The sequence below is a fragment of the Mustela putorius genome, unplaced genomic scaffold (genome assembly GCF_011764305.1).
Source record: "Mustela putorius furo isolate JIRA1106 unplaced genomic scaffold, ASM1176430v1.1 tig00000281_pilon_pilon_pilon, whole genome shotgun sequence".
In the NCBI taxonomy this organism is placed as follows: domain Eukaryota; kingdom Metazoa; phylum Chordata; class Mammalia; order Carnivora; family Mustelidae; genus Mustela; species Mustela putorius.
Genome location: NW_025421343.1, coordinates 24119504 through 24139334, shown reverse-complemented (window position 1 = coordinate 24139334; position 19831 = coordinate 24119504). Strand labels below are relative to the sequence as shown.

Below are 19831 nucleotides of genomic sequence, written 5' to 3'. Positions count from 1 at the left end.
AATTCCTCACTACGACTATGGTAGTGAGATTATTAAGCTCAGTTGTTGCCTTCAGTATTTGTTTCCACAGACATTACGAAGAAAGCTTTTTACTTTGGCATTTCTGTAATATGGCACCATTTATGGCTGTCTTCACTTATAATAACCTTATTAAACAACCATCTTTAGGGCTGGCAGTCTACAAAAGTGAGGAGGGTCAGTCTGCTTAGTAGTGGTTAATGGCCCAATCAAAATTTGAGTTATGTCATTTTTTCCTTGCATTTTCTTGATTTAGAAGCTAACGTATGCCCCATTTCTAATTTAGCCAAACATATCTTTCTGACACAAATACAAAGTCTCAAGAAGGAAAAAGACTTTTGCCATTCAATCTAACCTTTTATCATTTTTGGATAATCATACAGCCGATCTAATGATTCCACAAACTTGCAGTGTGCCGATATTTTTTCCTGTTGCAGACTAAGTCTTTCCAAAGGATGATCTAATTCATTTTAGGCTGAGAGAGAATAAACCCTATGCTAAAAAGCAAACTATAATTTTTTGCTCTTTGGGCTGAAAGACCCCGGCACAGAATACAGAAGAATATATTGAATTCAACAGCAAGTAAGCCTAAAGAAACAGGGAACTTTTAATTAATGTACTTTGGAAGGTCCAAACATGTAGAAAAATCACAAAACAAAAATGTTAACCATTAAAGAGAATTTTATTTTTTTTAAAAATCATTATCTTGTGTTTCAGATACACAGGTATAAGAGAAATTCAGACGGTGAAAGCTCCTTTTCCAGCTACTGTTCCCAGGATGGTCAGTACTGGTTTCGAAACTGGTTGCTCAGGCCTTGCAGCTCTGTGACGAGGGCGTCTATCGCTGCTGCTTCATCAGCTAACTCTGGGGAAATTTCTCCACTTGCCACATCTGTAAAAAGTTGCTGCAACATAAAGAACAAAGCAGATCAAAACAATGACAATTTCTCTAAAATAAAATAGGTACAGAGGATAGAATTAAAAATTCCCTGTATCAGGGTGCCTGGGTGGCTCAGGTCATGATCTCAAGGTCCTGGGATAGAGCCCCGCATCAGGCTCTCTACTTAGTGGGGAGCCTGCTTCCCTTTCTCTCTCTGCCTGCCTCTCTGCCTACTTGTGATCTCTCTCTTTCTCTCTCTCTCTTTGTGTCAAATGAATAAATAAATAAATAAAATCTTGGGAAAAAAAAAAAAAGATGCTTCTTTAAAAAAAAAATTCCCTGTATCTAATAATACCACATGATAGTAACAATGGTTAGTGTTTGTTCTGTTTACCAAACTGGAAATGCACAAGCTGCAAAGTTAAACCAGGCATCAAAAACGTGCCTGAGCTGGCAAATTCAAATGAGCTCTGCTCTTCAAAATGGTTGCCCTGAACACTGGTTATTCTTTTTTTTTTTTTTTTAAAGATTTAATTTATTTATTTATCAGAATGAGAGAGAGCCCAAGCATGGGGAGTGGCAGGTAGAGGGAGAAGCAGGCTCCCCACTGGGCAAGAAGCCCAATGCAGGAATCGATCCCAGGACTCTGGGATCATGATCTGAGCTAAAGGCAGAGGCTTAACCAACTTAGCCACCCAGACGTCCTCTGGTTATTCATTTCAATGTTATATGATGGTTTTAGAATGAATGGACATTCTTCATCCAAAAAAACCCCAAATCTATTCATTGTATATACAAGCAAAGTGAATATATTTTATATTCAAGTTCATACACATCATACCCCTTTATGCTAATTACTGGACAACTAATTATTGTTTAGGACTCAGAGGCTGCAAAGATTATCAGGATTTGGTAAAAGCAAAGAAGCCCAGCATGTTAAAGTAAAAATAAACGTTCCCTCTTTGTAAAAGGACTTGCCTGGGGAGGCGCACTGCAACATACTTTGATAAAGCTGCCACAGCGGAGGCATTCTGGAGAGCCTCTCTACCCGGAACCGCCTGCTGAGCCAGGACAGGCACCCAACAAAATGAACTTCAGGATTTTATGACCACACTGTGTATGTGTGGGTGTGTAGATCAGAAATGTAATTTACTCAACACACTGTCTTTTTTTTTTTTTAATTACACTATTTATTTATTTATTTGAGAGAGAGAGAGAGAGAGCGTGCACATGCGTGCAAATGGGTGGGGTGGGGAGGGCACAGGGAAAGAACCGCAAGCAGACTCCATGCTGAGCGCGGAGTCCAACACAGGGCTCGATCCCAGGACCCTAAGATCATGACCCAAGCCAAAACCAAGAGTGAGCCGCTTAACTAAATGAGCCACCCAGGTGCCCTACTATTTATCTTTTCTATCAGACCTGACTAGATGACTTGCTTACCATTACCATATGACTATTTACTATCACAACCATAGATGATAGGACAAGTGTTCTGATGGTTGTTCTAAAAGAGAGCCCCAGAGATGTTTTGAGTGATGGTATGATCACTGGGACAAGTTTAGAGCTTCACACAGTGGTTTTTAGAGCTAAGAGCATTCACTGAATGCAGGACTTCATCAATGTTCAGCAAAGATCTGTCACATTACCGTGTATTCACACCATGCACAGTACTTCATAAGAGAGTGACTTAAGAACTGTTACAATGTGATCAGTAGAGAAAACACCTTTTAGAAAAGTAATGTAGGGCGCCTGGGTGGCTCAGTTGGTTAAGCAGCTGCCTTCGACTCAGGGTCCTGGGATCGAGCCTGGATCGGGCTCCCTGCTCAGGGGAGAGCCTGCTATCCCCTCTCCTCTGCCCGCCACTCTGCCTACTTGTGCTCTCTACTTCTCTCTCTATCAAATAAATAAATAAAATCTTAAAAAAGTAACCTAGACTCAGATAGCATATTTTATTTTTACTAAGTATTATAGTACTTGCAAATCATCATGATCTGCATCACTCCCCTATGAACTAAAGAGAGAGGAGAGAGAAACTGGGGCTTAGAAAGAATGGATTATTCGCCGAGGATCCAAAAATGTGCAAGCAGTAAAGTCTGTCCTGTCTCCAGGATTTCTGGCATTTTCCCGAACAGCCCTCATGCCCACTGCAGCAGGTCTGTGAAGTGATCCCCGTGGGTGGTGGTGGTGGTGGGAGGGGGAGGATACACTGGATGATGTCAGGTGAGGCTCTAGGCTCTATGTGTTTATTTCCATGAAATCCCTGGCCTGGAAAGAAAAGATCAGAGATTGGTACAAACCAAGCTTACTACAAGCTATTTAATAGAGCTATCCGGGGACGCCTGGGTGGCTCAGTGGGTTAAGCCACTGCCTTCGGCTCAGGTCATGATCCCAGGGTCATGGGATCGCGTCCCGCATCGGGCTCCTTGCTCAGCGGGAGCCTGCTTCTCTCGCTGCCTCTGCCTACCTCTCTGCCTGCTTGTGTGTACTCGCTTGTTCTCTCTCTCTCTCTGGCAAATAAATAAAATCTTTAAAAAAAAATAATAGAGCTATTCGATTTTGTTTTACCTATTTAAAGTGCTCTAAAAAAGTGTTTGGGGGATCCCAATTCAGCTGAGCAAACCCAATCTGTTTTAAAAAAAACAAAACAAATCGGAAAAGCATATGCTCTACTACAAAATCAGAGACTCCCAAATATTCTAGCAAAAACATGGTTTCAAAGGAGGCGTGGGGAGGCAAGTTTTCTCAGTTGGGATCTAATGAGAACAAAATCTAAACCTAGATGATGCTCTGAGGCCTCCTTTTCAATGTCGGGGAATCTTCCACAAAAGGGAAGGCAGGCAGTACCTGCACAGACTAGACTAGTTAGGTAGGTACAGATTTATGTAAAATTAATAACTTACAAGAAGCTTTGCACAGAGATAAGGAAACTAGTAGAGAATCTCCTGAGAAGATAAACAATTGTAGGTAGGTTAGTGATCTAACCAAAACTAGGAAACCTAGCTCCCCATTTGAGAGGGACAGTCACAGGAAAAGCTTACTACCTTGACCTTCTTTGAGCGCTCATGCAGTTTTCTGAGAGATACAAAATTCTGAAGTTAACCTACCAAACTGGGAGGAAATACAGTTCTTCCTGGTACAATCGGGTTCCAGTTTGCAGATTAAAAAGGATAGTAAAGCAAATTAATATTCTGAAGAGGCAAAAATGATGCCCTCATCTGAAAAGATCAAGCAATTAATAAAAAGCCATACATACTCTGGGAAGATTTTTACATGTGTCCGGAAGTGACCTTCACCTACCATAGACTTGCTCTCAGAAGTGTTAGAATTCATTTACAACCCAAGATTAAATAGTGAAGGCAAGCAAAAATGAGAAAAGAAACCACTGAATCGTGCTAGAAACTATATTCCTTGGGGCGCCTGGGTGGGTCATTTGGATAGGGGCATCTGCCTTCAGCTCAGGTCATGATCCAGGGTCCGGGAAACAAGCCCTGCTTCTGGCTTCCCTCCTCTGCTGGGAGCCTGCTTCTCCCTCTGCCTGTTCTGTGCTTTCTCTCCCTCGCCAATAAATAAATAAATAAAGAGAAAAGAAGACCAAAAAAAAAAAAAAAAAGGAAAGGAAAAGAAAAGAAAGGAAAAGAAAAAAGAGAAACAAAATTATATTCCTTTCCAGTTTGCTTCCAGGGGTATAATCTACACCTGACCACGTGATCTCCAGGCTCCGCCCCATACCTGACTGGCCACAGGCAGACACTCTGGGCTCCCAACCAGTTCCCTCAGGGATTCTCAGGCGTCCCCTGCCCAGCGCTAGTTCACAAGGCGGCATTTGTCGATCGACGGTAAATGTTTCAGTGGTCAAGCCTGAGTCACTCACCTGCCTTAGTCTTTGTGAAACCCATATACCACCTACTTAATATTTGTCTCTAAATCACCTTTTTAATATAAATAGAAGTTTTTCTTTTTTAGAGGAAACATTACATTACTGTAAGTGAAAAATAAGCAATAATGTTCATGAAGATGTAGGTCTGAGGTGCTAGTTAAACTTTTTCTAACATGTGGTGAAATAAATATGCATGAAAATCAAAAGTTCAGCCAAGTGCTACCAGTGGCATATATGTCATACTCTGGAAAAAGTGACAATCAGGAGAAGAGCATTGTTTTCATTTAAATTCAAGAAAGCAGTAGGGCTGCGTTATTAACTTCAAAGACTCCCGAGTTACCCAGGTGGTCTAGCCTTGGGGCCAGTAACACCCCCACCGGTACAACTGACCACCTGGGGGCCGACGTCTAAACCGCCACGTGGCCTGAATATTACCCCTGACATAAAGGAAGATTTAAGAGCAGCCGCTCATGGCACAGACCGTCTTTCCGGGGGCACCGGGGTTAACTCACACCGCATTCTCACCTTTGCCTTAGATGACAAGCCCTGCAAATTGAGTCGAACTGAGGAAAGCACCTGCACAGCCTCCTGGGGACTGGACTTGTTTTTACTGTGTTTTATAGCCACTGCAACATAAATATGGGAGAAAATATGCATTAAATGCCGCTAACGATCATTTATAAGTGCCCAAAACAATTACTTGATTAGGTTTTTATAGTAAAAGACTTCAGGAATATTCTCACATGGACAGATTGTGTTTTGGTAAAAGGACAATTCTGTGCATACTTCCCCGCACTGTCCTTCTTCACACTTCCTGCTAACTGGAGAATTGTGAGGGGAAGTAGGTGATTTTTGGTAAGTTACAGATCACTGGGAAGAGACTCTAAACACACACACACATACACGTGAAATTACACAAAAAGAGACGAAATCTAACTGAATACAAGGCACACGGAGGGCAAAACCAGAGGGAGCAGCTCTTTTGTGTGGCTCCCCGGGGCACCAGGTCCCTAACGGGGACTCACAGTTGCCAATGACACCTGCCCAGTGAAGTGACATTGGGTATTTACAGCTCAATTCTCACTGCATTCTCCTACTCAGGATTTACTCCCCATTCCAGAGGAAGTGGCTTCAACAACCTACGTGCTTGCGTCCGGGCGAAGTGACCACACCCGGGCTCTCAGGTGGCTGAGAGGCGCTTGGCGTCAGCAGGGAGTGGGAGAGAACTGGGTCACTCACGCGTGACAACCCCGCCTCCCGCGTGCTGGAGCCCATCTTCCTAAAGTTTTGATCAGGAAGGGATGCTGTAGCATCTATTGAGAGTATCATATGGTTCTTGTTCTTTCTTTTATTGATGTGTTGTATCATATTCATTGATTTGCCGATGTTGAACCAACCTTGCAGCCCTGGAATAAATCCCACTTGGTTGTGGTGAATAAGCCTTTTAATGTACTGTTGAATCCTATTGGCTAGTATTTTGGTGAGAATTTTCGCATCCGTGTTCATCAAGGATATTGGTCTATAGATCTCTTTTTTGATGGGATCCTTGTCTGGTTTTGGGATCAAGGTGATGCTGGCCTCATAAAATGAGTTTGGAAGTTTTCCTTCCATTTCTATTTTTTGGAACAGTTTCAGGAGAATAGGAATTAGTTCTTCTTTAAATGTTTAGTAGAATTCCCCCGGGAAGCCATCTGGCCCTGGGCTTTTGTTTGTTTGGAGATTTTTGATGACTGTTTCAATCTCCTTACTGGTTATGGGTCTGTTCAGGCTTTCTATTTCTTCCTGGTTCAGTTGTGGTAGTTTATATGTTTCTAGGAATGCATCCATTTCTTTCAGATTGTCAAATTTGTTGGCGTAGAGTTGCTCATAGTATGTTCTTATAATTGTTTGTATTTCTTTGGCGTTAGTTGTGATCTCTCCTCTTTCACTCATGATTTTATTTATTTGGGTCCTTTCTCTTTTCTTTTTGATAAGTCTGGCCAGGGGTTTATCAATTTTATTAATTCTTTCAAAGAACCAGCTCCTAGTTTGGTTGATTTGTTCTATTGTTTTTTTGGTTTCTATTTCATTGATTTCTGCTCTGATCTTTATGATTTCTCTTCTCCTGCTGGGTTTAGAGTTTCTTTCTTGTTCTTTCTCCAGCTCCTTTAGGTGTAGGGTTAGGTTGTATACCTGAGACCTTTCTTGTTTCTTGAGAAAGGCTTGTACCGCTATATATTTTCCTCTCAGGACTGCCTTTGTTGTGTCCCACAGATTTTGAACCATTGTATTTTCATTATCATTTGTTTCTATGATTTTTTCCAATTCTTCTTTAATTTTGCAGAGATTTTTTTTAATGTTACAATTCTGTTTTCAGAATTGAGCATGGTGGACAACAGTGTTGGGGAGAAACATTTAAAAAAAGAGAGAATAGAATAACAAAGACAAGCAGTTCATTCCTCAACTGAGCACTGGTCTACAAAAGCAACAAAGAAAAGGTGAATCTAAATCTAAATTTTCATAAATCTAAAATATCACCAGAAACTAAAGCTGAGCATCCACTCACAGATGCTTAAAATGCTTTGGGAACACCAATGTCTAATTTGTTAAAGTGAGAAGGAACTTAGAAGAATAGAAGGTTGTTTTTCTCCCACTATTGTCCTGATGAAAAAATGGTGCCCAAAATAGCCTAAAAACAACTTTTGGTACAAAATGAGGATTTTATTCCTGCAGTACTTATTTCTTTACCCTGTGCATTTGTATTTGATAGGTTTAATAGCATCACTTAGTGATAACAGAAAGTATCTTGGCTTTGACTGTTACGAAGTTAGCTGTTCACAGAAATGTTTAGGGTTGGCAAGCTCAAGTAGATAAGATAAATTCTTCCAAGGAGATTGTACCTTGCTGTAATTATGTACATAATACACCTAGTTATGGGTTTCCTCAAACATGGTACTATATTCACAAAGGTCACAGGCCTCAGGACTGAACTCCATCTGAGCCCACCCACCATGAGGCCAGCATAAGCCCCGTGAACTGCAGCCACATTCCACGGGTCTATCAGCAATGACCTCCACCTTGTCTACTCTGAATTTCAGCTGGACAGAATTCGGCATGTCTCTCTGATCTGTCAAGGGGTAGACAGGCCAGATAACTGAATATTTATATCCTTTTTGTCAGTGATATCAAAGAATGTAAGTAGAATTGTCAACTATGAAGCCCATTTCTAAACTGTTCGAATGTTCTGTGATTTCTTTAGAGACACAAAGTTTACTCTCGTTCTTCATTTTTCTCACAGCTTAAATGAGACAGACAGCTCAGCTCCTATACCCCAGAAGGAACAGGGTTGGTGTGAGAAGGTCAGGGATTTACATTTCAACCAGGTGCAAGATACTTTTAAGTGTTTAAATACATCTTCATTTATTCTTTCTAACAAGAAGGTAGGCATTGCCCCCATTTTACAAGGAGGGAACTAAGGTTCAGAGGAGTCAAGTGATCTACCCAACACCGCCCAGCAAGTACAGGGCAGAGCTGGTTCTGGAGCTCAGGTCTCCCTGATTTCAAGGGTCTGCCCTTGTCAGCTTCCCAATACTGTAACTGTTAGTTGCCAGAAAAGTTAGAAGAGGACTTTAGGATAGGTTCGTAGCTCTGTGATTCAGTTCTTAACACAGTGGCTTCATTATTTTATTTCAACTGCATTCCCAGGGCATCACACATCCATACTCAATTCTAAATATAAAAACGCACTATTAAATTTACCTGGCGTATTTTTCATTAATGCAAATAATGAAAAGGGGCCTTTATCTGGGATATACCCAACAGGCGTGCAACCTTATATGTAATGTTATCTCTCCCCTCAAATATCACCCACTTAAATTTCCCAAAGGCAGGGATAGGATTATATTTTTTATTTCTTTCGCATATGCCATAGGTCTTTGTACATTGCTATTCTCCAGTAATCTATGTATTTTTGGAGAAAAAATATTTTCATTTATAAAGGAAAACTACAAGTCAAGAAATGTTAACAGATTTCCTTAATACTACACAATCAACACAAACAGACGGTGTGCTTGAAAGTCAGACACAGCTGGGAAGGTCCTTCCCATCTTGAAAGCTCCTAATACTGGTCGCTTACACTCGAACGGTATTTCAGTTTCTGTCCTTCCTACCATTCCGGCCTCTATTTTCTCCTATTGCTCCAAAGTGCTTACCTAGTAGCTGGTCTTATAAAGATTCGCAGCACGAAATATGGCTATTTCCATATAACGAAATAATCTGAACTTATCTGGAATGGAACTTCACTTTTGACAAATTCTTTTTCAGTAAAAATACAGTAAGACGTGGCAGGAATATCAAACATTACATCAAGTACCATGTGCGAGTCCCAAGGCTCTGTGCACCACTTCCTTAAATGATGTCATGTCTTTCTCCCAACAACTGGACTGTGTGTCACACTTGTATGCCTTAGAGAGATACTGGAACGCCTGAGGACAGAAAAAGAATAGTGTTCAGAATAAAAAAGGGAATTCACATTTCCAACTCGGTTTCCTGGAGGTCATGTGGAACTAATTTGAATTTGAGAAACTAGCATCTGTGTTATGTAGCACGATCTTTATTATTCTCATCAAAGAAGGGGTACAGATGCAATCAAGTAGATGTATCTGGACAGAGAAACTTCCCTCCAAACAGAGAAACAGAGATGCCACGTTTGGAAACCTAGAAGAAGTGCACACACCATTCCTCAGCACCTGTAGCCATCAACTTAAGAGCCCGGTTAAAAGAATGAGGCATGAACTTGATAGCACCTACAGAGTCACCAAGAGGCGTGTGTACTCACAGAAGTTTAAAACACTTTCACAGCCCCATCCCTGCAGATTCTTGAGGGAGAAGTCACCGATCAGAGAATTCAGACTCCCCTTGAGTCCATACATGCAAGAGCACATCATTCAAGAAGAAGTGGAAGGACAGAAAGTAGGAGTGTGTGCACGCGTGCGTGTGAGTGTGTGTTCTCCGGGCTGACAGGCCATGGTGGAAGCCAGCTGTGGACTGAGAGAGGAGAGATGGCCAGGAATCCCACAGATGAGCTGGACTGCAGCGAATTCCAAACTCAGGCAAGGAGTACATTTGATTTGTTGTGGATGTTTTGAAAAGAACAGAAAACAATGATTTCAACCTTGGAAACTGTGGGGGCTCCTTTGGGTTCTGAGATAAGAGGCCAAAGGCATAAGTTAAGTGTAACTGGTGCTCTCGTGCACTTTCAAGAAAGGGGTAGGGTAACCTCTGTAAAGCCTTTTGTGTTCAAAGCACTCCTTCCATGGTCTTCTCTCATGCCTTTTTCTCTTTCCCTTCCAAGGCTCCCATCTCAGATCTAAACCCTCTTTTGTCGCTGGGCCCCATCTACCTCAGTCTTCAGCAAGGAGCCTGCAGAAAGGGCTGAGAGTAAAGCATATGAACAGCTGCTTGCTACAGCTCCAGTCGGGGAGCAGGCTGGAGAGTGCCTTTTGCAGGAAATGGAGAACAATTATGTAAGAAAGATTCATGGAAAGTAAAAAAGATGAATGCTTGCAAGTCTTAGCCTGCCCGCCATTCAAAGTGCTTACGTTAAAGATTCCGAATAAAGATTCGGAAAACCTGAGCATATCCATCATCCTTTTTGAGCTCATTTAATTCTTCCCCCAACCATCGAAGGAGATCTGCTACATCTAATTTAAACAAAAGGCAAGCTCCCGCGAGGACTGAAAGAGGACTTACCTTTTCAATTTCATCAGGCTTTTCACTCTGCCCATTTCCATACACTGCAGCATACAGCCTCCAGATTTCTCCATCATTCGTCACTCTTGAAGTCACTCTGCCAAGTAATTCCCGCAGTTTTCCTCTGAGGGCAGCTGCGACATCTCCACTTCGATCGGTTACCCCATCAACCACTGCCCTGACCAGAATTTTAAGGACCTTAAAAAATGCACAGAACAAACTGGTAAGCTAGAAACAACAAAAAACAATAACAAAAAACAAGGGGCTACCATCGCCATTATCAAGGACAGTGATGGTGAAAAACCTTGAGACCCACTGGAATATCACCTTTACGCTTTTTAAAAATAAACATGGGGGCACTTGGGTGGCTCAGTGGGTTGGACCCCTGCCTTCGGCTCAGGTCATGATCTCGGGGTCCTGAGATTGAGGCCCGAGTTGGGCTCTCTGCTCAGTGGGGAGCCTGCTCCCCCCCCCCCGCCTGTCTCTATGTCTACTTGTGATCTCTATCAAATAAATAAAATCTTAAAGGGGAAAAAAAAAACATGGAGCCATGCTGAACCACTCTCTAGAATCACATGCTGATTCACCTGGGCTCCCTCTTAAGGTTCCTTGGAGGGCACGAAGCCTTCTCATTCTGAGCACTCTCTCTGAATGCTCTGATTGACAGCTGTAGCTTTTAGGAATGTCAGCTCAGACTCACGGTCCTTTTTATACACAGCAATAAAAATGGACAAGAGAACATTCAATTGTGCTTTTTCTTTCTTGTTTGGAAAAGATACCTTATCTCTGCCTGTAAATTCACATTACAACCCCATATATGTAGTTCTAATTCTGAAAATACAGAATTCTTATTACATGGTTTTAAATCTAAACGTAACCATGCAGATGAGACTGTTTGGATATGCACTACTGTCAAGTGATCACTCTTCAAACATTTCAAGGATTAACACGTTTTAAAAGGGATGGTCTATTAAAATAGTTACTGTCCAGTACAAATAAAGCCTACTAAATTAGTAAAATACTTTGCTTTCTCTGGGGTCAGACAACTGGCCCAACGTCCCATCCTCTCACTTTACCCACAGGAGGAGATGGGGGAGAGAACTTTAAGTTTCTTACAATAAAAATGGAGAGTGGCAGTGCAGGTGCTGGAGGAGAGAGTACGTGTGGATACTTGGTGGTGTGTGCAGGGAACAGAAGGGTGAAAGGTAAGGAGGTGGCATGACTAGATGAACAGGGGCAGGTAGGGCGAAGGGAACTTCAGACAGGTAGATACCAAAGCCTCTACAAAATTCACATGCAGATGTCACAAGAAGAGCGGGGGACCTTGAACAGGAGTGAAAGCAATGACAGATGTCTTCATACTCCCTACCTGTATGTTCAGCGGCCAGTTAAATGAGCTTACAAGAAAGTTCTATAAGGGGGAACAGATAGTAGAAGTCACTCCTGGCCATAACAGATACTGCCTAAAGAGATTCTGTTGGTTAAAATCAGATTACAGATAGAATCCTAGGGAACACTACACTTAAAGGAAGTTAAACAGGGGTCTATGCATAAGCAAAACTAAAAAGGAGTCCATGGAAAGACGGGATAAAGTGACGTCATGGAAACCAAGGGAGGAGGAAGTACCAAGAGCACAGCTACAAAGTTTAGGGCTGGAGGACGCTACTGAATTCAGCAATTACAAAGGATTAGTGACTGTATCCAGAGTTAAAGCCAGAAGAAAGGCAGGAGACATTTCAGACAAGAGGCTTACAAAGAGAGAGAAAAACATGAAAACCAAGACAACTATTAGCATCATAAAAGACAGAAAGTAAAAAAAGACCCCAATCATAGTAGCCCATAACACTCATTTTGAATATTATATGTATGGGCATAGAATGTTAATAGAGAATATTCATTTAACCAAAAGCTTTAATGTAAATATACTGGGAAGATAAGAAAGAGAAGTAGCACTTGGGGTGCCTGGGTAGCTCAGTCGGTTGAGCATCTGACTCCTGGTTTTGGTTCAGGTCTCAATTTCAGGGTCATGAGATGGAGCCCAATGTGGTTGAGCTCCACGCTCAGCTCTCTCCCTCTCCTCCCCCTCTGCTCCTCCCCACCACCTGTGCTCTGGTGCTCTCTTAAATAAATAAACGAATGAATGAATGCATGCAGGAATGAATGAATAAATAAAATCTATTAAAATATATATCCTTTAAAAACCAAAAAGAAAGAGAAGGAGCAGAGATGTTGATATAAGACAGTTAGGTCCTTGATTACTGTAACAGTCAACCAATAATACCTAAATTTGGTTAATAAAGAGTAGTAGTGTTTATATTATGAAATATAGAAATGTACAAATGGCAAAAGAAACACTATATACTATATACTAACTCCTTTAGAGAGCAGGATCTTTAGGACTAGAAAGGGGTAGAGAAGGAAACTGCTGTATTTTGTTATAAGCCTTTGACTACTATTTAAGTTGTATATATGTATGTACTATTTTCATAAAATAAAAATTTAATTTAGGGGCGCCTGGGTGGCTCAGTGGGTTAAGCCGCTGCCTTTGCCTCAGATAATGATCCCAGGGTCCTGGGATCGAGCCCCGCATCAGGCTCTCTGCTCAGCAGGGAGCCTGCTTCCCTCTCTCTCTCTGCCTGCCTCTCTGTCTACTTGTGATCTCTGTCAAATAAACAAATAAAAATCTTAAAAAAAATTAATTTAAAAACAGAATAAAAATAGAGAAAAGGCAAGAATAAACATTAAAAAAATTGGTAAAAATAAAACAAAAAATGAAGGCAACATGATTACTGATTTATTAGACTTTAACATAATGTCCTTGGCATGTGCGGGGAGGGGCTATTGATAAAAAGAGGGCTGGTGAGGACTTTGGGAGAGCCGGCAAGGCAGTGACCTCACTCATACTCCAGGGGCTGGTTACACAGGTGTGTTCCCTTCATGCAAATTCTTGTGTTTACTTATCATCTGTATTCTTTTCTATACATAGACTGTATTTTAATAAAACATTATTTTAAAAGTTATTTCCTGCAGTTAAGAAAGCCATCTACACTAAAGGGAATAAACAGAGTGATTAAAATACATTAACAAATGGAGTTAATTTGTAAACCTAGAAAGTGGCCTTAGAATGGTAACAGGATAACTTTTTAAAAGCTATTAATTTTATAATTTACTAGTAATATCCCCATTTTCCTCCCATTAACTAGTGAGAAAAATCACATTCTAGCTATTCAGACTGACTACAAAATGGTAACTTTGAACACATACTTAAACCCTTCTTTAAAAAATTAATACTTAGAGAAAAAAAAGGAAGAAAGTAAATATTTGTAACTTAAAAGGAGAAAAGCCTGTTGCAGTAGAGTTTCTCTGATTAAGTGAATCACCAAGTAATACAATTTCCTCTTGGGCAGTCTATAAAGTTTATCGGCATCACATTCCTTTGCATTACCAAAATCTATAGAATTTGTTGCTGAAATCCACTATAAATGCAGGGACTATGACATTGGTAAACAGCAGTGATGAGGACTGGTCTTCAGCCTACTCTATCATAGAATTGTTGTATCAAGGAGTCAATGTACAATATAAACCTATAAACTATTATGATGATCATTGATCCTCAACTTCCTTTACTCCATCAGAAGTGGACAGCAAAACCCTCATTGTTAGCTCACTCGCCATGTGCCCCTAAATTTCCTTTTGGTTCAAAAGAGACCTAAAAAGGGGTGCCTTGGTGGCTCAGTGGGTTAAAGCCTCTGCCTTCGGCTCAAGTCACGATCCCAGGGTCCTGGGATCGAGCCCCGAATCGGGCTCTCTGCTCATCGGGGAGCCTGCTTTCCCCTCTCTCTCTGCCTGCCTGTCTGCTACTTGTGACCTCTCTGACAGATAAATAAATAAAATCTTTAACCAGGTGGTAGGTACTGGAGAGGGCAGGGATTGGGAGCCCTGGGTGTGGTGCAAAAACAACGAATACTGTTACGCTGAAAATAAATTTAAAAAATTAATAAACAAAAAAAAATTTTTTTAATAAATAAAATCTTTAAAAACAAAACAAAACAAAAGAGACCTAAAGAAAAACAGAATCCGTCACCATGGTAGCTGCCCTCAATACCTCCCACCACCTCCGCCATGAGCATCACTACGTGCCAAGCCCTGTGCGAAGCCCACGACCAACCTGATCACATTTGGTTCTCACAGGGACCCTAGCAGGCCGGTATTTCATTCTCCCCACTTCACAAATAAACTCAGACAAGAAAGGCAAAATGTACTTTCTCTGGGTCCCATAGCAAGTGAGGCACAGAAAAGGTTTTGAACGCCAGTGGTATTCAACTCCTGAGCTTTGATGGAGATGATGAGAAGACAATAATGGTAGATAACATTTCTAAATACATATGTAAGAGAGACAGAGACACAGAGACAGTGACAGAGACAGAGAGACGAAGAGAGCATGTGAGCATGCTCGAGAGCCAGGGCCTCTATGAAGGCACAATCCTCCTGACAGTCCTGTGAGGAAGGTGCTCTGATTATCTGCATTCTACAGATGCAGACACTGGAGCACAGAGGAGTCAAGTGACTTGGCCAAGGTCACACAGCTGGGGAAGGCACAGTTAGATCTAAACCCACAGTCCAGGTCCTGGGTCTTGCCTCAAGCATTCATTGTGTTCATTTACAAGGTACAGCTCCTTATCCCTGTTATTTCTTCCCTTCTAATAATAAATTCTTTTATACCGGAAAAACCTCTCTTATGAAATATGTATAGTAGTGACTTTGATCATTTCATTATTTCTTTGCCAAATCTTGAATAGACCAAACCAAACAGGTTTTTGTAGTTTTTCTACTTATTTATTTTTGTTACTTCCCCAAGACATCAGAGCTAATAAAAAATAGAAAGGGAAAAGAAAATTCCCAAACACAAGCACTACTAACACTGTGGTGAATTTATTCTAATTTTTTACTACGCACAAATTTTTTAATACCATGTAAACAGTCTTATCTTCCTGATTATGTCATGGAATTTTTTCATGTTTTCATATACTCTTTAAAATAGATCATTTTAATAGATTCAAAATATTCCACTGGGTTGACAGACTGCAGTCTGTTTAACAATTTCCTTGCAGTCAGATAAAGAGGCTGCTTCCATGCCCTGCCACTGATGTTATTACTATGATAAATGACACTTCACTGCGTATCTAGGTTAGATTTCCAGAACAGGAGCACCTGGCTGGCTCACTCGGTGGAGCATGAGATTGGTGATCTCAGGGCTGTGAGTTCAAGCCCCAACGTGTGTGTAGAGGTTACTTAAAAAAATAGAAAAATTGTTAAAAAAAAAAAAAAAAGAAAGAAAGAAAGAAATTAAAGAAAAGAAAAAAAATTTCCAGAAACAGAAGTATAGAATCAAAGGAATAAACATTTTAACACTCCGGTGGTGATTCTGATACTTTCTAAAAGGGCTAAATCAAATTAGATCCTATCATTAGTATATGAAAATGTGTCATTTCATTGAATATTACCAGCACTGAGCAGATCATTATCTTTTAAATCTTTGACACTTTGTTCTACTAAAGGCAAATGCAGCTATTTTTTTGTATTTTATTTCTTTCATTAGTTAGTGCACTTAAATCTCCCTCTAAACGTTTGCTGAGTAAACATATTTCCTTTTCAAGCTATTTAAATGTTTTCTTAATCTGTATTGAACTCACTTGTTTCCAGTGTGAAAATGGCTTTACTGTTAATCTTCATTACGGAAACAATACAGCCCACAAGCCTATGCACTAATCCACTGCCGGCTCCTCTTTCTGAACCCAACACCGTACATGGCTTGAGAAAGGAGAGAGCGGATGAACCTGAGGCAGAAGCAGCAAACACGTGAGAAGCCATGGGGGAGAAGGCAGCGGAGGGTGGAAGATGGCCAGGTGCCCATGTCCACAGGTGGGCTCTCTACACGCCACGTGCCATCGGCACGGAGACACTGCCACACCGCAGCGCCAGCCCAGGGCAAGCCGGGGACCTGCGGGCACAGCTGGGCAGAGCCCTGGCCGCCTGGCGGGCCCTCCACCTGCGGAGGTGGTTAGAGGGCTACCCAGCAACATGGACACGGGAAGAAAGCAGTGCCTGGCAGAGAACCGGGAGGTTTCCTGGGGAGCCAGACCACCTGCCAGTGGTGGGAGGTGGTCGTCGTGAAGGCACCCAGGGGTGAGGGTCCCCTAAGGTCCAGACTCACGTGGAAGGGCACCACTTAGGCCCTCCCACCAGCACGTATTACCAGTGGAAACCCAAAATCCCCCGGGGGATCATGAGCCAACAGAGAAAAAAAGAAGACATCTGAAAAGTGCAGCCCTAAGGAAATAAAATGAATGGTCTACATGAGAAAGATTTAAATGGTCGTGTGGGGGAAAACTTGTTACCTTGTCTCCCTAAAACATACTCTCGGGAAGAGAAGGAGGAAAACCAAGGGGACGGTGAGACCTCAGGGGTAGCAGCACATACGGGGAAGGAAAGAGAGGTTGGGCTGAGCCTGGAGGGGCTGTCACCAAAAGGGGCTCGTCTCACTGGCTGTCACCAATGAGACGAGGAAGCCACAGCTGGAAAGGTAAGAAGCTCGAAATTCTGGAAGACAAGTGAAAGAAGCATTTTGTGGAGGAAGGGAGATCCGTGGGGTTCAACAATGCCAATAGGCTGAAGAACTTGAGGACTACCGAGTGTCCCCTGGAAGTGGCAGAAGGGACCTTGCCAACAGTGCAGTTCAGCAGACGGGGAGAGAAAGCCTCATCTGCTTGGACTCCAAAGAGGCCCAGAGGAGGGCAAGTGGAGCCCATGGAAGGTGCTTCTCCTCCCAAGCTAAAATGCCGCAGAGAAATGTGGCTGTGCACAAGTTACTCATGCGCACTTGGAAGGCACCGAGGACATTCACAGACTAGAGCAACAGATAAACGCACTCGGTAGTATTGTCCCACTTGTTATGTAGAACAAGTTCTAGAGGCGTCTTTTTTTAAACCACAGTGATTATAAGGGAGGACCAACTAGGCTTTTTAACTGAAAACTAATCCTAACAGTCTACTCCAAAGATGATTCTTCAGTCTGTGTTTACTTCCTGAGGTTCTGGACACCCACGTGGTAATCTAATGAGAGTTCAGAACCCTCTTTCCAGAATGTGCATATCCACATACACAAGTCTTTTTCACAGTGTTGCTGATCATCACATCACAATCTCCTGAAGCCTAACAGTGGACCCTTCTTAGAAATTCTACTTTGCAAGAGAGAGACAGAAAAACCAAGACTCTTTAACTACAGAGAGCAAGCTGATGGTCCCCAGAGGGCGGTGGCAGGGGGAGATGGGTGAAGCAGGTGATGGGAATGAAGGAGGGCACTTGTGACGAGCGCCGCGTGCTGGACAGAAGTGCTGAGTCACTGTATTGTACACCGGAAACTAATGTAACTCTGTATGTTAACCATACTGGACTTGAGCAAAAAAGAGAAATCCTAGTTTGTCCACCAAGGGCTTCTCTCTCAAAATTGCACATGACTGAGTTCTATCTGAAAAGCTTTATTAGTTTTCTATTCACTCCCTCCCTATTCTTACTATCTCCTTTGTCACTTCCAGATGTTCAAACATCTGGTGTTGTTGGCTAATGGCAAGACCTTCACATGATGAGTGGCGACATCTCTGGCTGTGGTGTGGCTCCGTGCACGTCCCCTCTGCCACCACAACCGCCCCCAGTGAGGTGAAGCTGGGTGTTGGGTGCACCCCCGGCATCTACCAACCCTGCTAATCTCACAGGCACTGCCTTCTCCCTGAAAAGGGAGTGCTACAGTTGTGGCGGGTCAGCTGTGGTGAATCTGCATCCTCCCCAAATTCATGTCTAAACAGAACTTGACAAGGCGATCTTCTTTCAAACAGATATAATTTGTGGATATAATTAGTTAAGATGAGGTTATACCAGGGTTAGGGGTTGAGGTTGTCAGGGTTAAAAAACAAGCAACAGAGGTTATACCAGATTCGGGTGTGTCCTAAATTCAGTGACTACCATCCTGCTAAGAAGAGGAGAGGACACACGGAGAAGGTGGTGCAGAAGCAGGGGAAGAGGGAGAGATCAGAGCAACGCCACCACAATCCAAGGAATGCCAGGAGCCACCAGCACCCGGAGGAAGCAAGGAAAGACTGTTCCCCACAGCCTTCAGAGGGAGCACGGCCTCGCCAACCCCTTGATTTCAGCCTTCTCGGCTCCAGAGTTGAATGGTGAGAATACACTTCTGTTGTCTGGAAACACCATGCGTGTGGTAACTTGTTAGAGCAGCTGCTGGAGACTAATCCGGAAGTGCTGAGTAGAAAGACCCAGGCAACACCGGAATCACTGAAACAGTCTCTCCCCAGGGCACTTCCCCAGCTTCTCCTAGTCATCTTCCAGGTTCAGTTGAAGAAGCACCAAATGAACAGCTGTCACCTCACAGCCTGTCCCTTCTAGGGATGGTGACCTCTGGCACCCCACTCCAATGGCATCCTTTCCCCATGTGAAGTTTCAAATATCAAATCTCTCCAACTTTTCTTCCCTGGGTTATGGCTTTTGTGTCACGATTAAAAATGGTTTCTCCAACCCCAAGCTTATAAAAAATATTTGCCATACTTTCTTTTCTTTCAGTGCTTTTATGGTTTTAACTTTTTTGGTGATGGTGATGATGATGATGAAGATGAAAGCGGCCGCACTCAGAACACCTGTATGGGCCAAGCACTGTTCCAAGCCCTTTCCACAGATCAACTCCTTTACTCCTCACAACCGTCCTCGGGAGGCAGGCACTATTTTCATCCCCATCTTACAAAAGTGAGGCATAAAGCGATTAAGTTCCCCCAGGCCACAGGGTTGCAGGCGGGCGGAGGTGGGCTGCAAGCCCGGACTGTCTACCCCCAGAATCTCTGCTCGTATCTACAATGTCATCCTCATTCTCAGGGCACTCCAATTTCAGTATCTGGTGCAACTGAATTTAGTTTAGTGTAAGCAGTGAGGCAGAGCTTTAGTTTTTTATTCCAAATGCTTGGCCAACCACCCCAATACATATTGAATATTCTATTTTTATCCCACAGACTTAAAATGTCATCTTTATCATGGACCACATTCTCATAACTTACTTGAGTCTGTTTCTGAATCCACTGTTCTGTCACATTTCATTCCTGTAGCAGATAATAGCTCTTTATATAATAAGAGTATTATTAGCTTTTAACCTTTCTTATTTGTTACAAATATTCCATCACATACTTTTTAAATGTGGTCATAAAAATTCTTTCAAGTTTTCTTCTATTGCTTAAAGTGCAGAAAATTTGGGAAGTATCCATTTCTATT

At 42.3% G+C, this 19831-nt stretch overlaps 1 protein-coding gene across 1 annotated transcript in view; it reads right to left on the bottom strand.

The window, feature by feature from the left end:
* Positions 1-681: 681 nt before the first annotated feature.
* The window catches only part of TTC27 (tetratricopeptide repeat domain 27), a 171024-nt gene continuing 151874 nt past the window's right edge, over positions 682-19831 (bottom strand). Inside the window, exons 17-20 of the mRNA XM_045079240.1 lie at positions 10506-10703; positions 9127-9238; positions 5301-5401; positions 682-923 (exon numbers count right to left, since the gene is read on the bottom strand). Coding sequence (XP_044935175.1) covers positions 801-923; positions 5301-5401; positions 9127-9238; positions 10506-10703 — 534 coding nt within the window. The 3' untranslated portion in view covers positions 682-800. The remainder of the gene's footprint in view (positions 924-5300; positions 5402-9126; positions 9239-10505; positions 10704-19831) is intronic.